This window comes from Cinclus cinclus, chromosome 8 (genome assembly GCF_963662255.1).
Source record: "Cinclus cinclus chromosome 8, bCinCin1.1, whole genome shotgun sequence".
In the NCBI taxonomy this organism is placed as follows: domain Eukaryota; kingdom Metazoa; phylum Chordata; class Aves; order Passeriformes; family Cinclidae; genus Cinclus; species Cinclus cinclus.
Window position 1 is genome coordinate 26857380 of NC_085053.1, and position 17496 is coordinate 26874875.

At 45.6% G+C, this 17496-nt stretch overlaps 1 protein-coding gene across 1 annotated transcript; it reads right to left on the reverse strand.

Annotated features, from left to right (window-relative positions):
* On the reverse strand, positions 1-17048 carry C8B (complement C8 beta chain). Its single transcript, XM_062497557.1, has 12 exons — positions 16972-17048; positions 15458-15608; positions 14278-14419; positions 12859-13000; positions 10688-10820; positions 9866-10063; positions 8299-8539; positions 6414-6542; positions 5512-5675; positions 3213-3366; positions 1543-1611; positions 1-152 (listed from the first exon to the last, which is right to left on the reverse strand). The coding sequence occupies exons 1-12, from the start codon at positions 17046-17048 to the stop codon at positions 1-3; spliced, it is 1752 nt and encodes a 583-aa protein (XP_062353541.1).
* Positions 17049-17496: the final 448 nt, after the last annotated feature.

The window sequence follows — 17496 nt, forward strand, 5'->3', positions numbered from 1 at the left end:
CTAGCAGGGAACTGTCTCAGAGTCTGGCCCTGAGCACGAGGAGCCACCATTCTGCGGGGAAGGATTGTTGCACTGTCTCCTTCTTGTTCTCTGACCTCCTGAGCATGGGGACCAGCTGGCCCAGCACCCCCAGTTTCCATTAATAGCAGCATCTGGAAAAAGAAAACAAACAACAACAACAAAGCTGGAAAGGATGGTCAGAAACAAGCAGCTCTTTCATGGGAAGAGCTGTCAGCTCCCATTAATTGTATTTGAATACAAAGAGCTCTGCCCCTATCCACATCACTAACAATATACTGGAGTCATTAACAATGAGTGATTGTTTCAGAGATGTTAATTCTCTGTTCAGCATTTCTGGTGTTTGTTCAAACTACACTCCAGGAAGACACAAAAAGGGGGGAAAAAAGACAATTAGCTTTATATTTGCTTGAAGGATGTTTCTCTCTTTGTCTTAGTCCAAGCCTAGATAGGAAACAGACCAACTAAACTCAGCCACATTTCAAGGTGGTAGGGGCAGTGTTAGCACTTCAGTGAACAACAGCTTGACTATTCAGCTTTCCCTCCATTGCTTTTCCTATCACATGGATTCTTCTGGACCCTGAGCATGTGAGTGACATAAATTCAAAATGCTGAGAATCACGGAGGCAACACATAAAAGGAGGAAATGGGAGCAAGAAATGAAGTTACAGTGTTGACAAATGGATGGATGTGAGCTTTGGGAGGGTTGGACGTGACTATGAGTGTGAAAAACAGACTGAAGTAAGGTGTCGGTGACTCCACCATTCAAGGCTCCATGGACTGCCTTAGAAATACCCAAAAATTGACCCCCTGTTCAGTGAAATCTTGGCTTAAAAGTGCATTTCAACCTGGCTCAGTTTGGATACAGCCATGCAGAATGAGTACTGGGTAAGGCTGTAAACAAAGCAAGTGATAAATGCAGTGCATCAAATTGTGGGTTGGTGCCAGAGCTCTGGGTGCCTGGGATCTGGAATTATTTAGCATCTAAATTAATGAGCTGGAAGAAGTAAACAAAATGATTAAATTCATAGATGATCCTAAACTAGAAGGAGTTAAGAACATCAGTCAGGAGGCAGCAGATACATAAAGTGACCAAGAAGCATTAATAAATGCTTCAAAACAACATAATAAGATTTTAAGATTAAAATGCATGGTAGCATGTCTGGGGGAGAACAGTGTGGAACATGCTGACTTTATCAAAGGGAAAAACTTAGGAAACAGAGGTGTTTCCTAAGGAGGAGACCTGAGGCTTTCCAGGGATTGTGAACTAGGCAGGAATTCCTATTCTGGTACAATTGCAAGGCATGTGCACGCAAAAATAAACCCACTTCCTCAGGAGGGGACAGGAATTCAGAAGAGGGCAGGGAAAACACCTCTGTCCCCTTGGCTGGGGCCCAGCTGGGTGCACTGGGCTGGGCAGGCTGGGGACAGCCAGGGCTGGCATCACTGCCCATCCATCAGCTGCCATCCCTGGGCACTGCTCACACAGCTGGGATTTTCTCCTGGCAGCTGGGTCCCTCTCACCTTTCCTGCTGCTGATCTCACAGGCGGGGCCCCTGTAGCCAAGGGGACACAGGCACTCACACTCTGTTCCTGGAAGCAAGCACAGATGGAGGGAATTACAGACCTGGAGCCACATTTCCCACAGGCACACACTTCCCTCCAGCACTTCATCTTCTGGGAGGAAGGACAGTGGGTGAAATGTCATCATTTTTCTCCCGTGCTGAAGGGATCAACACCAATAATGAGGGGAACTGTGACTGCTCTGCACCCCCTCTCAACTCCCCAGACATTTGCTATTGCCCTGCAGCTCATCCTCAGTCTCACTGGTGCAATTCTACAAGCCAGGGCACCACAGAGCCCTCCTGCTCTTCTCCAAAAGAGATCACAGAATCCTGGAATGGTTTGAGTTGAGAGGGACCTTAAAGCTCAGCTCATCTCATCCCATCCCCTGCCACGGGCAGGGACACCTCCCCCTGTCCCAGACTCCTCCAAGCCCCATCCAGCCTGGGCTTGGACACTTCCAGGGATCCAGGGGCAGCCACAGCTTCTCTGGGCACCCTGTGCCAGGGCCTGCCCATCCTGAGAGCCAGGAATTCCTTCCCAATATCTCATCTAACCCTGCCTTCCCAGTGGCCTCCTCTGGACTCACTCCAGCATCTCCATGTGTGAGTATTTGGGATTTCAGACCCAGCACTGCAGGTGGGGGTCTCTGGAGAGAGCTCTTGGTAAAGCTGATAAAGAACAAACTGCAGCATCAAGAAAAAACAGCCAGGACAGGAATATCCTAACTTGGCTTTGTGGCAGAGGAAAAGCCCAATATCCCTGTTCTGAGTGCCCAGGGATGTGCCTCCCATGTCAGGAACCTGGAGAAGAGCTCCCACTTAGGAAAATACATGGTCATTTAAAACCTTTGCTGGGAAGAGCCTAAATGAAACACTAACATGGACTCAGCTCCTACAAAGTTATTTAAACAAAGGTCACCATGAGACAAATTCTTGAAGTGCTACAATCAGCTGGCTGGTACCTGAAGTGATAGTTTCTGCATTAGATACAATTTGATGATAACAATTCTCATCAGGACTTTTGCAGATGCAGATTGGAATTAGGCACTTGACAAAATGGTCCCTTTGTTAGAAGCTCTCATCACATCATACATCTCCTGTTTAGGCAGAGCAGTTTTCATTTAATTTGATTGTTTTTCCCCTTCATTTTTTAAATCACAGCCTGCTTAGAGAGGAGGACAGCTTCTATCAGAAACAGGGGGAGGTGGTGGTGGTGATCACTGTGCTTGGCACTTATTTTCTGCTTTTCATCTTCAAAACCCTTTCACAAACACTAATTAATGCTGAGACAGTAGTCACTTCTACAGGAAGATGGAAGCAATCTTAAAAGCAAAAGGAGGAGACTTAAAGATGTCAAGGAATTTTTTTAAAAACGCATAATTGAGAAGCAACAAATTCTTCTGTAAAACTGATACAGATAATGGATACAGGTACAGATAATGGGCACTCCTTTGACTTTACTGTACTTACCAGGACTCTACAAAGAGAGCAACTTTAAAAACACTGAGCAATTCCCTGATAAAGAAATTACAGGAAAAACTAAAGTGCAGTTTGCTTTCCCCGTGCTCCCCACAAATTCCCAAGTGATTTCAACCAAGAGGGTAGAAAAGAGGAGCAGGAGCCCTGTACCTCTGAGGAAGGGGATGCCATTCCCTTGGCACGGAGCACAGCGACAGGAACTGGTCTCCAGCTGGAACTCATCCAGAGCCCGGCGCAGATTCTCCTTTATTTTCATGGAATCAGCCAAGTCAGAGGGAGTCACCAGCTCATACAGTGGCTCTGCCTAAGGGGAAGGGAGAAACTGCATTAATTCCCAAGCTCAGAACACTGTGAACGTCCCAAGGCTCGGTGGTGGCACAGCTGGAAGGGGAAATGGGGGCTCTGTGGCACAATCTCCAGGTTTCCCATTGCTATTTGCTAAAACCTTATGAACAACAAGGCCATGATGTCAGGAATACTGTCAGGGATGCCTCCCTTGGTTTCCAACACCAGAGCAGTTGGAAATGTGTAACAAAATCCAGCAGCCAATCTGTTGGATAAGAAACAGGCTGAGTTGCACAGGAGTTTCATTAAATCCTTTCTCATCCACTTTTCTGGTGCAGACATTTATAGATCAGATTTGTTCAAACTTACACTTTCTGAGTGATCTCTTACTCTGATTTTAAAAACATCCCCTAAAAACCATCCACAAAAATCTCCTCCTACAGTCCCCACAGCACAGCCAGAGGCACCAATCACAGGGATTCACATCAGCACTTCCACCTTCACCACTCCTGCATTTCAAGGCTGGTTTTTGTCCTTATTGAGCCCAGATAAGGGTTTCATTGCCTCCCAGAAGGGAGAGGATTTGATCTCCATCTGCAGATGGGGTCAGGGAGAGAAGACAAGGATGTGCACAGCAGGGACCAAGGAGACTTTGGCTCACTCATTTCTTTTCCACCTGAGAACAAGGGAAAGTTAAAGTGGGTGTCAATAGTGCCAGTCACCCACTATTGCCAGTGGGGTGATACTTCCATGTGCCATCAGAGAATCCATCCCAAATTCCCACCCTTACTGCAGAGATGCAGGCCACACACAGGAAGCATGAAAGATCATTCTTCTGCTATCACAGGCTCAAACTCCAAGAACCAACAAAAAAAAAAAAGCAGCTCATTTCCTGCTGCTGTACATCCACTCTTCATCAATTATCTGTGATCCATATTTTGCTTTTTGAATTCAGACCATACAAATGAGGAAATACACTAAGAGTGACCTGCCAAGTCTCTCCAGAAGATGATTTATGAACTGATTTGCTTTAGTTTTCCCTAACTAAGCATTCTTGGGCTGACATTTAGTCACACTCCACTGGTACTTTTGATCTTCAAGCCCCACAGGGATATTGGTATGGAAATGAAGATACCACATCCAAATTACATCCGCCTGAGGTTTTCCACTGGGCAGCCTGGTCAGTGATGCCAGGCAAGACAAAGAACACCTCAATTCCTTATGGGAGTTTTTTCTGTGTGGAGGATTTGGTGCAGAGGGCTTCATTTCTCTTGTCTCCTGCTCTGAGACCTCCCAGTGCATTTCTGGAAGGTCAATCCACAGCACACCAGGGGCTGCAGCAAGTGCCAGATGGGTTCTGGCTGTATTTCCAAATTACTGATTTTTGCTTGCTTCACCTTTTTAGAATTCACCACTTTTTTTTTGAGAAACAACCCTCTTTAACAAATGTAAATATTTTTGGCCAAAATTAAATTTTACGATGAAAAACAACTATAAATCAACTCCCACCTCTACCACTCCAAACTCCTGTTTAAAAGGATGTTCTCTTGCACCTTTGTACTATTCACATGTTTTGACATTAAAGATGATGAGGCAGAATTGCTACACACTTCTGCTTGCTTTTTTGCATTTCTAAAACTCTCCAGGATCAAAAATCCTTGACTCTTCAAAGCCTAACTCCCGTTTTTAAGGTTCAGCTAAGCTGCACAAACATCCAGGCATGCACAATGAACCACCTGAACTTCTGAACCAGAAAGAATGGTCACTGGTGCTCACAGAAGCTGATAAACATAAAGGAAAATAGAAGTGCTTATAAGATATATGCTGCCAGATACAATTTTTGGTAAGCTATACATTGGTAGAACAGAAGGTGGATCATCTGATCTGCCTGGCAGGCAGCAAGAAAAGACATCTGCACAGCCAAGTTAAAGGGTTAAAGCTGTTAACTTTGTGTATTTCCAGCCACAGTCCCTTTAAAGCATCACACCTTTGCTTTTCTGAACACTCACTTAGAGAAGCTAAAGTAAGGTAAAGCTTACTGCACAGTAAGGTCTGTTATTCCTGCTTGCTTGGTTTCTTGTTTCTCTTTTTTCTCTAAGACCTGTTTTATTTAAACACAGAGCTCTCCAAGGCGCTCATCTGGAGGAAGTGGAGGGTGCAGTACCTGCAGCCTTATGATCTCAGGGTTGTACTGCACAGCATCTCCCCACTGCTGCATGAGCTGGGCTGTGGGCAGGTCCCTGTGGGCCAGCCTGGTGATGTCCTCGCTCGCTCCACCGCGCACCAGCGCCACGAAATCCTCCACAAGCTGTTTCCTGGCCGTGCTGTCTGCAAAAATGCACTCAGGAAAGTGCCCAGCTCTGCCCGGGTTGTGTCTTTGTGGGCTGCAGTTATCAGCTAACAGCAAAAACGCTCCCATGCAGGACCCATCCCGCTCAGAGGGCAAAGGTAAAAGGCCATGAGTTGCTCACCTGGTTTCCTGCAAAGTGTGTCCTGTGTCCCTCCTGCTCCCCTGCAGGAATTCCCCATCCTGCACCCTGCATCCCTCCCCTAAATTCCTTCCCCATGGTTTTAAGCTCACAGGTCCTTCCACAGCCCATGTTCCTTACCACCAGGGATATTCCCTGTTCTCCTCCAGGTGCACACCTGGAAATGTACTGTATTTCCTCCCGTGCACACCCCCAGCTCCCCACGTCCCCAGAAGCTCCCACAACACCATCACCTCTCTGTTTTCCCCATCAGGATGCAAAAAGAGGCATGCTGGGCTGCCCTGCTCAGAGGTGGGGGTTGATATTTAACACAGCACTGGCCAGGTGGGTAATGCTTGATCTGTCCCTGCTTCTCCTTGGAATGCTGAGCAGGTATTCACTCTCTTCACAGAAAATCTGGGGAAAACCCCAGCTCTGAGCTCTGAGACATTTCCCCCTCTGTTAAGCCTGGCTGGGGCTAGCCATCAGACTCAAAAGTGGCTGTGAGGGATGGGGAAATATTCCAGGCAGGCAAGATCACAGAATCTTCCTTTCACTATGACAAAGAAGTGAAATGGCAGAAGTGTTTCATGCTTACCTCCAATCTCTTTCAAAAGGGCTTTACAGCCAGCTGAATCTACTCCAAGCCCCACAGAGACTTTATGAAGATTCACAGCAATGTTAAAACCCTTCTGTGCACATTTCTGGACATCACTCAGAGAAAAACCTTAAACACACAAAAATTGTAAGGTTTTAATACAACTGTTTCATGTTTTATGTCCACGTACACAGAACAGGAGAACTGGTAAGTATTTTTGCTTTAGGAAAAGAAAAAAAATAGAGATATTTTGAATAAGATTATTTTTTGTTGTTTTTTTTTATATACTTAACAGAACTATATGAAATGAAATATCTACGTTTTACAGAACTCTGAAGCCAAGTGGAAATGCAAGGTAAATACTGGAAGAGGAGGATTTTAGTCACCCACCCAGCTGTACTGGTAAAGCAGAGCTGCAGTGGGTAGGAAAACAGTGGATGTCTAATCACAGACTACCCACCACCCCTCCCCATCCCCAGGATCCAGGGTTTTAAAGAGGAACAGATGAAACAGCTTTTCCTCCTTTTACCAGCTCACATCTCACATCTCTGCTGTCAAAAGAGCCTTAAGTGCTTCATGGAAATTTAGACTGAATATCAGGAAACATTTCTCCACCAAAAGAGTTATCAAGCTCTGGAATAAGTTCCTCAGGGCAAGGATGGAGTCAGCAACCCCAGAGGGATTCATAGGACATGTGGATGTGGCACTTGGGGACATGGTTTAGTGGTGGCCTTGGCAGTGCTGGGTTAACATTTGGACTCCATGATCTCGGAGAGAGCTTTTCCAGCCTAAAGGATTCCATGATTCTAAGATGTGGCAGATTGGATTCTGTGTGAGAGCAAAGCAAGTACCAGCCATGTCACACATTGTGTGATACCAGATCTGCAAAAGAAGATTTCAGTTCCAGCACAGACAGTACAAATATAATGAGACATCTGAAGGGAAAAAAATTCTCAGACTGGACCCACAAAACCCTGCTGAGAACTTACAGCCCAGCTCAGCACCTGTGTGAGAATGTTGTTATTGCTGCAGGATCCTGATCTGAGGACATTGAGCATTTTGGTGCAAACAGTAACACACTTCAGTTCAAACAAACGTGGCTTGTGATGGGCCCACAGCAACAGCTGAGAAATGGGGAAACTGTTAGAATTTGAATACCTGAAATGCGAATCTAAATTCTGTCCCTCTGTCTGACTCCAGGATAAGGAACTTCCCACACAGAAGAACAAACAGTATTACACAAAGCAGAGCCCAGTAAATGCCTCTGCAAGCAGACAGCAGAGGCAGTTCCTCACCCCTGCCAATGAATAAATAATTGAGAGTGCAGCTATTGATTAATGTCGCACTGCTTGCTCTGTCCTACACAACAATCATCATTTCTCACAACAAAGGGAGCCAGAGCCAAAGAGCAGGAGCAGTGTCAGGCACAAGAGTCACCCAGTAAATTATTTACTGTTTCCTACATGCTGGAAAAGCTCTCCAGGCTAAAGGTGTTTCAAAACCACCATTTAGAAGGCAGTGGAAAAAGAACTTGGATGAAGGTTTTCAAAGCTAACAGAATTGTTAAGATCCACGATTCTCATTCATCTCAACATCTTGTCAGCCTCTAAAATGTGTTGTCTAAAATACCTGCCACAGGGCCTTTCTTTGTGAACTAAATCCAGCCCATGATGCTGAGCATGCTTTGAAAACCTCTTTACTCAATGCCAACGAGCACCTCTACTCCCACATTTCCTGCAGGATTTCTTTGAGCTGCTGTTGACTCCTTCTCCCACCATCTCCCTCTCCTGCCCTCAGACCTGAGACATCCCTGTGTGCTTGCAGAGAAGTTTTCCCACCCAAAATCCGGCCCCAAAGCTCCATCCCAACCATCAGATGCACGCACCCGCCTTGCGGAGCTCGTCGCTGTTCATCACCAAAGTATATTCATAGATGCCTCCGACAGTGGCCTCCTTGATGAAGTGTGTCCCAAAATCCCTGTAGATCTCCCGGTATTCCCCATAGCTGTATTCCGTGGGGAGCTGCCGCAGCCGCTGCAGGAACTCGTGATGCAGCATCAGGGCTCGGGGCTTCAGCTTGTAAACACCAACAGCCAGCTCAGAACGGGCATGGATGAACTTGCTGGACTGCAGGGAAGGCACAGGAGAATCCAGGAGGAGTGAGGGATGGCATTCTCATGAACCATGAATTTGTTATTTGCAGTTAAATAATCAGTGCTGGTCGGGTTTATTAATTGTACAGTTTGCAACTGGAAATCTTCTAACTGGAAATCTTGTGCCTGGAGATCTCCTAACTAACTTTTGCAAAAGCAAAACTGTTAGCAGTGGAAGTTCCTGAGAGTCAGGCCGTGACTGGGACACAGGAAAAGGCAGGGTCCACGTTCTGATGTGGCACGTCCAAAACGCAAGGACACCACAGCTTCCTGCAGGACTGCTTTATCTCTCACAAGCTCTCTCCTGAAAAGTTCTGACATCTGAAATCATGATTTGTATGGGAAATGGTCATTCTCTGGCTCAACCAGACTCATATTTGTATTTCACAGAATATGCTTTTATCAAAACTGAAAGGCAAGAAGCAAACACAAACACTCTCTCTCACACACATATATTTATAGGCTCTGTGTGGACATGCAAACACGGGTAATTTTTTTCTCTCCCCTTTCTGGCATAAAAATCTGGAACAGAAAATGTCTTCCATTATGTTCAAAGGACTTAGTGTTCAGCTGTCTGGGCCAGCAGGGCAAGCACATCAAGGAGGGATCAGTATAGAGTTCTGCAGCTTAAATAATAAAATCAGGATTTAATATCTGGTTTCTTTCTAGATATCTGTTGCAAATGCTTCTCATCAACCTCTGATCTTGTTGTGAGAAATTCAACTTTGCAGGAAGCAAATGCTCAAGGAGTACTTTGCCGTTCCTGAGTGCATTTTATACTGAAAGGAGACAAAGATTGGTGATACTATTACACCACTGATATGAGCTACCTTTGTTTATGGCAGTAACAGATGAAAAAAAAGAAAACAAATTATGGCAGTCATAGGAGTTACAGATTCAAGTAGAACAGGCTTCTTAGTTTCAATTTTTCACTACAAACATTCAAAGGTGGATGCCCAGCAGGGCAGTGGACAGACCACACTGAGAATCAGAGATATCCACAGCTGGAAGGGACCCACAAGGATCACTGAATCCTCTCAACAAGTTGTGGTGATTTCAAAGCTCAGGCAGCCAAGATCCTGGCTGAGAGCTGAATTGAAAAGCTCCTGGATGCTGCAAGCACAAAGGAAGGCACTGTGGTGGTAGTCAAGACTTGAACAAATGGCAGAATCCAGCTGGGGAAAGGATTTGATTTATCCCAGTCCTGGCTGCTGACCTGAAGAGGAGCCTCAAACCAACACACACACACACACACTTACAGGGAACATGTTAGCAGGGAATTAAGTGGAGCAGTGCTTACACTGGAAGAAAATCTTTTCATCCTCTGCATGAACTTCTTGAACCTCATGTCATTTGAATTGTAACCAAGTTCAAACACTTTTGGTATTTTTATACCGATGCTGAAGCTTGACTGCGAAGCTTTTGCCTTCAGGACACTGCTTTCATAATTTGAGTAGGAGTCATATTCAGTCATTGTAAATTCATATTTGCCTTTGGTCTAAACAGAAAGGAAAAACAACACATCTCATTTCCTGCACAGTGATTGTACACCTGAAGCATGGGGAAGGAATGTAGACATAAATATACTTGTGAATTAATGCTTGCACTTTGAAGATGAAAAGCCTTGTATAATTGCAAAGCACTATTATTATTAACACAGGTACTTCAAGAATGCTTGATTTACAGCAGCAGGAAAGCTCCTATCTCCTCCATACTGCAAGGTCCTCAGGCTTTCACTTAGTATGTCAATCTTATGCAAAGAAGGTGAAATCTTAAACACAGGCATCAATTAAAGTACAAATTCTAGAAGGAAAAGGTTTCCTAGTGGGCAGCACTCAAAAACATCATGTCATCAGAAGCACTAAGGTCCAATATATATAACATTTGAAATGCAGCTTTGATGCATGACAGGAACGAGTTCTCACATGAAGTGGTGTGTTCAACATGGTGGAGTGTGTGGGGCATAAGGATGTTCTAGAATAGAGTAAAAGTCAGCCTGATCCTCTTGGGTGTCAAGAATTCTGTGATATTTTAGCAAAAGGATGCAGCAATGAAGCTTTGGGCACTAAATCCACTGGGATATGTGTGTGTAAGTTTATTTGCAGGCACATCTGGCACGTACCTCTGGTGTGTAGCTTTCTATGTTGTATGGCTTCCTGAACCTCGTGTCCGTGATGTAATGGGGAGAACATCCCCCAGCATAGTACCTGTGATCAAGGACCAACCCTTCCAAGCTGTTTGTGAAGATATTCAGCCTGTAGGTGAAGCAGAACAGTATTTTACGGTACCATCAATTCAGAGCTAAACACTAAATGCCTTGGTTAAGAAATGGAAAAAAGCAAAAGGTTGTTTTATTTAACCACAGCCTCTTTGTTTCACACTTCTTCATTTTGAAATCCCAAAAGAAAGCTCAGCCTCTTTCACTGTCCAAACAACCCAGGTGCTGCAGAAGAACCTGACTAACGAGAAAGCAAAGAGGGAGTTGAATTTTGACACTTGATGAATATAAATAGCAATTTTCATCGCCCAGCTGTGAATGGCACCAGTGTTACTGCCACCAGCACTGGCAGCTTTGTGGCCTTTACTGGAACTCTCCAGGAAGAGCAGAACAAACTGCACCAGCCAAACCCCCACCCCCCCAGGCTGCTCACCCTGAGCATCCCCAAATATCCACAGCATCCATCGGAACCCTCAAAGACACGTTTGCCAGTCCATGCCATCAGTCCAGACTGATTTTTAATTCGCACTTCTTCATTCTGGTTTATCAGCCAAAATCTTTGCCAGGTCGGTCAAGGGTCAACCAGAGGTCAGCAGATAACAGTAAAAATTGTTGGGGAACAAGAAAAGAGCAACAGCTCAACTAATCCTCGAAACCACAGGGAGTTTTCCTTTGATTTCAGTGGATGATGGACAGAAACTTTAACCTGTCTGCTCTAAGAAAGGATGCAGCACTGCAGTTTGTGGAGATGAGGAGATTAAACCCAACGCTTGCTTTTCCCGTTGCTGTTGGTGGGATGAAACGTCATATAAAAAAACCCCACAAAACACTATCAGGACTCTATTGGATCTGCCTCTCCTGATTTCTGGGGAGAAAGGCTTGCATGATAATGATTCTGAAGTTGTAAAAAAAATTAACTCTAATTTTAGAACAATCTGGGAAAAAAGGGAAGTCCACTAAAAGCAAATTACTGAGCAATTGTAGCTTCAAAGAGATGAGAAGCATGTTCTTATAATTGTCCAACATTATTTTTAATTTTGATTAAACTCAGAAGTACAAAGCATTAGCAATGGCATGTGCAGCAGCCATACCTCCAGAGAATAACGAGAAAATTATATTTTTTCCTTGCAATATGATTTTCCTTTTCTTTTTTTTAATGTAAAAAGCAATTTTTTCCCTGCAGAATAAGAAAAAAAAAAAAAACCACAAAACTCTTTTCACACAGTCTGATCTTACAGAAACTTGTCACAATCTTACCCTGAAAAAAATGGAATCAATTCAGACTTAGATTTTAATCCTCACAGAGCTGCTAATGTGCAAGTTTACCCTACCCCACATACACAAAGCACAAAAATTCCACCACCTCACATGTCATGGAAGAAATCAAAGGAATTTGAACACCTTTCCCCATCTCCACCAAACCAATACAGGGTGTAAAGATAAAAACCCAAGGAATCATGGAATGATTTGGGTCAGGAGGGACCTTTAAAGGTCGTTTAGTCCCACCCCCTGCCATGGACAGGGACATGTTCCACCATCCCAGGTTGTTCCAAGCCCTGTCCAGCCTGGCTTTGGACACTGCCAGGGATCCAGGGGCAGCCACAGCTTCTCTGGGTAACCTGAGCCAGGGTCTCCCTACCCTCACAGGAGACAATTTATTCCCAATACCCCATCTAACCCTGTCCTCTGGCAATGGGAAGCCATTCCCCCTTGTCCTGTCATTCCAGGCCCTTGTAAATCATCCCTCTCCATGTTTCTTGTTGACTCCTTCAGGAACTGAAAGGCTGCAATTAGGTCACCCCAGAGCCTTCTCTTCTCCAGGCTGAACAAGCCCAGTTCTCTCAGCCTTTCCTCTTTGCAGAGCTGCTCCATCCCTCTGATCAACTTGGTGACCCTCCTCTGGCCTTGCTCCAACAGGTCAATGTCCCCCAGGCTTTGGACCAGGTTTCTGGATCCCAACTCACTCCTGGATCCAGCAGCTGCTCCAGCTTCTCTCTGTTCAGTGTTTGTCTGAAGTCACATTAATCATTCTCAGCCTTAGGTAAGAGAGCATCTCACCAAAGTCACAGACCTACCCTTTTGCCAGATTCTCTATTCCCCAGTACTCTTCCATCTTCTGGTCACATTTCCTGAACACTTTTTTGCAGTTCTTCTCATCTGACTGGTCCCCACAGTCGTCATCCCCATTGCAGAGCAACCTCCGTGCAATGCATCTCCCTAGGGTGGAAGGGGGGAAGGGGAAGTCACTCATAAAACAATCTCTGATCACACTCCCTGACATGGAGTCTAGGAGCAAAATAGAAAAATTCCTGGAATGAATGGTTCAAATCTGGCTGGAAAAAAATAAATTCTTCTCTATCTGCATGTATCCCCAAAATCCAACTGCTCAGTTTCACTCAAAAGCATCATAATTTTAAAATTCCTTGCTCATCTTAGGAAAAAACCCCACAATAATTAAAAGTATAAAAAAGTATAGAATGTTTTTGGTAATTTTTTTTTTTCATTTTGAGAGAAAAAACATGCTGCTTCAGCAGGCCTTGTACATGGCAGTATTTTTTTTCTCTCTTCCCATGTCCACAATTACTGAGCGTTTTCAGTCTCACCAAAACACAGGAAGATGGAGAGCAGAGGCTTTTCCTTTGCCCCATCTCAGGTGCTGAGCTCCTGTTGCTGCCACTCCTGCTTCAGATTTTGCTGATACAACCAGGCTATAATTTCCTATTTGGAGATTCTAAAGTTGGCTACTAGACTCACTCGAAGTCACTGACACAAACACAAGCATGGAAGGAGCCAGGTCAGCTCCTGGCATCCCTCTGGCCCTGCAGATTCCTGTAGGAGCACAAAGCTCAGCACGGTGGCACCAGAAGTGACAACTCATTATCTGAGCAGCACCACCCCCCAGTCCCCAAATCCTTACTTTTGGAACCCTGGTTACTGAGAATTTTAGGCTTTCTCTGCTGACAGGCACTGACCCTCAGGAAAACACTGCTTTTGACCTGAGGCCGTGGAGAAGGCTTCCAAAATTGAATGATAGAATTAAAACTGCTGGTGTGTAGATTGAATAGAAGTGTGCAATATCACATGGTGGAAAACTTAGAATTTGAGGTTTTAGAATATAGTAATATATGGAGGGCAAGATGGAGATTTCGGGGCAGAGGTTTCTGTCTTCTTCACCTTCTTCTTCATGGGTCTAGGTGGTAACCTTTGTAATTGGATAGAAAAATCCGCATTGCGGGTAACAGGTGATTGGTTATTGGGTTAAAAGTGAAAATAATTTGGGTGTTCATTCTTAATTGGACTATTTGGCCTTGAAAGACTTGTAGAGAGAGAGAGATACATCCCCATTTTTAGCTTGTTAGCTAGAAGTGCTGTAGCACTCACTGTAACATAGGTAAGAACTAATAAACATCTGAGTCCAAACACGAAATACCATCCCTTGAGCAATTAATCCCAACTCTGGCAAAGAAAAAAGAAGACAAAGAGCAATACTTCACCTGTAACTGCACACACAAACCCATCACACCGAACCCTGTTCCTGTAAGGACTGCCTGTGACACAGTCCTCAGTTTCTCTGTCAGAGTCATCACAGGCATCTCCACTGAACTGAGAGGGTTGTTCCAGGCGGGCAAATCTGTACTGTGATGAAATAAAAAACATTGACTCAAGTGCACAGAAATGGTGAATTTTACGCTTCTCTGGTTGAAAAACAAACTTTGTGTCGCTGAGATCTGATCTAAGCACACTCTGTCATATTAAAAGAGAAAAGTGTCAGCACAGAAGTGTGATGCTGGTAATTTGCCTCGTTTCAAAGGTTTCTGATCTGCCACAGTTTTAATTTTACTGTGGAAAGGTTGGGGATTGGGAGGGATGAAGGAAAGTTTGCTTTTCTTTGACAGTTTGTTTAAATGAGCCTGACACTGCAGTGCAGGACTTTGCAGAGGTAAGGAAAGATTCAGTTCCATCTCCTCTCTTTCAATTAAAGCTGGTAACGACACCCCTTGTTATTTTCTGTCAGTGTATTTACTTGCCCCTCTGTATCATTAGGGATTTTTTTCCGCCCACAACACTGCTGTGAAGCAGTCAATTACTCTGTCCAATATGTTAGCCCTCCTTTTTTCCCCCAGCTTCTGAGATTAACTCTTTGATATGAAGCTTCACCCTCCCCCAGCTCCCATCACTGTTTATTTCTGCTTAAGCCTGGGAACAGCTTCCCCAACTTGTTAGCAGAGGTCTCTCTAGCAATGGGGATTTTGCTCTTCACACTGTTGGGATCATTACTTTCATTTGATGAGGCTTCTCGGGTGGAAAATGCTGTCTGGCAGACAAGAAAAAGCATCTTAATCCTCAGAGGCACCGAGTGCCTCCAGGTCCCACCGGGGACCATTAGTGGGGAAGGTGCCTCTCAATGATGCTGGAAGGACAGGACTGTGTTGGAAAGTCCCTACAAAGCCTGGCCTTACACCTTCTCAGGACAGTAGGGCACCTGGAAAGCACTGCAATTACTGAGGGTGGTGAACTGAGGAGCTAAAAGCCATCAGAAAGCAAACCCCCCCAGTCTGACCCGTACAGGGCTTTCCTTGGCAACCCCCCTCAGTTTGCCCAACCCACGGACAAAAGGACAGGGCTCAAAGGAGGCCCCACTTTCTCGGTGGTCCCCAGAGCACAGACACTCACCCTTTTCTTCTGGCAGGGGTCACACTTGCTCCAGGAGGACCAGGAGGAGAGGGCACAGTCTCGGGGCTGCGGTGGGACACTGATGGAGCGGGCGTGCCTGTCCCTGGCCACGCTGTCACTGCTGCCACTGGGACTCAGGGACTCCTGGCCACTGTGTCCAAGAACAACACCAGAGCTTCAGGCTGTGAAACTGGGAGCTGTGAGGACCTGGCACCTCAGCCTACGCCTGTGTGAAACCACACACCAAGGAGAACTAACACTCACTATGCTCGCACATAACCTCTGGATTTCAGTCCTCATCCTGGTGGATTGATGCCACTGGCACAGATTCTGTACCAAACCTGATCCACACTCCCCAGTGCCAGCATGGAGACTAAACCCATGGTGCACCAATCTGGGCTTCCCCTCATGCTGGGCAAAGCAGTAAAACCTTCACCAACAGTTGCTTGCCCTCACTGTGAGGTCAGATACCTCCATGACAAACATCAGTTCCAAGAAAAGTCTGGCATGCATCTGGCATTTCTGAAAACCAGGCTTAAGTGTCTCTCTTTGCCCAGCAGCCCATTTTCTCCCAAGCTGGCCAAAGCCACTAGTCTTAGATTCTACTCTCAGTTCATGAATCATTATCCCATTATTCCCTTCCAACCCAGTAACAAACCTGAACCCCAAGCATGAGCCTATACTCTTCACCCCAGCCACTATCTCACTCCCTCCTGTGACAGCCGTCTCCAAGGTTTCCACAATGCCACAGTTAAAATGCTGCCTCCTCTTTTGGTGGATTCAGGATTTCTGATTAAATCCTTGTCCCAGACAAATGCTCCCTTGTTGCACCTCCTTCAAGTGGGGAGCTTTAGTAAAATGTTGACAGTTAGTTTCTTTTCACACCCAGTTTGACAAGGAAACTACCACAGTGATGTTCCCAGTTCTTCCACCGCGACCAGGAACAGCATCAGCTGAAGCTTTAAGTATGATTTAGTGCCTGGCATGGGGCTCCTATTATAGCATATTAAAATTCACATGGAATAAAGGAATTACAAAACCTCATCAGCTTGCTGAGGCATGAAATCAAAGCTCAAAGTTCAGAGAACAGTGCAAAAATATAGTTAGATTGGAAAGATTACAAGATGTAGCTGTCCGAAACAGCAAAATCTATTACACCAGCAGAGAAAGAACAGCTCTCAGCCACATTCTCACAATTTCTGCACTTGAAGGAAACAACCCTGAGTTCCCAGCACGCTGTGGGACAGCCAGCACAGAAGGAGGCTGCATGTTCAAACAACCCCACATTACAACACGAGCGTGCCAACTTGTCAGCTCCAATTTATCACCAGGATTGCTCCTCTGAAGGAGGAAACGCTGCCCTACGCCGACTTCGAAACCACATCTTTCACCATCCATCAGACACAGAGGTCACTCAGGACAGCAACCACAGCCCATACAGCACCCAAGCCTGAGCTGGTCCCGATGGTTTCTCGTGTCCCCCCGTGCGTGTGGCTTCAGGAGCTCTCACTCACCCAAAGCCATGAGCAGTTTGGGAGCCCAGCAGAGCACAGAGCAGCAGCAGCACTCGGATGGGGAGCGGAGCGCCCATCGCTCCGGTGAGCCCACACCACCAACACCCCACCCTGCCTGCCCGTGGGGGTCTGAACAGGGCTCAAGCACAAGAAGAGAACCTGCAGAGCTGCTCTGCCACCCTGTAAACAGCAGTGACCCAGCACACCTGGCAGGCTCACAAGGTAAACGCTGCTGCTGTTAGCACACGGCTTCCCCCAGGCCAGCGGGGAGGGAGCAAAGCTCTGCCTAGGAGCAATTTGCACTTTCATTTGTAATGCTCCTTTCAAGGGACGGGAAAAATGAATATTTCAACAAACGAAACATATTTGAGTCTTGGCAAGAAGGAAATGGTAAGTAAACTCAAGTCGGCTTTCTAGGAATAGAGTGCAGAATCATTTATTTATTGGTGCTTTTCATGTCTGTCTTCCAGAGGAAGGTCAGACACGAGGCATAAGCACTTATTCTCATGCCTCAGGGAAAGCCTT

What these genes read in the sequence shown, in the direction of transcription:
- C8B (XM_062497557.1), bottom strand. Translation starts at nt 17,048, where the DNA reads ATGGGCGCTCCGCTCCCCATCCGAGTGCTGCTGCTGCTCTGTGCTCTG. An exon ending in ATAGAGAATCTGGCAAAAGG is followed by an intron (nt 10,821 to 12,858) that starts GTAGGTCTGTGA and finishes CTTCACCTACAG; the next exon opens with GCTGAATATCTTCACAAACA. An exon ending in TGAAAAGATTTTCTTCCAGT is followed by an intron (nt 8,540 to 9,865) that starts GTAAGCACTGCT and finishes CCTTCCCTGCAG; the next exon opens with TCCAGCAAGTTCATCCATGC.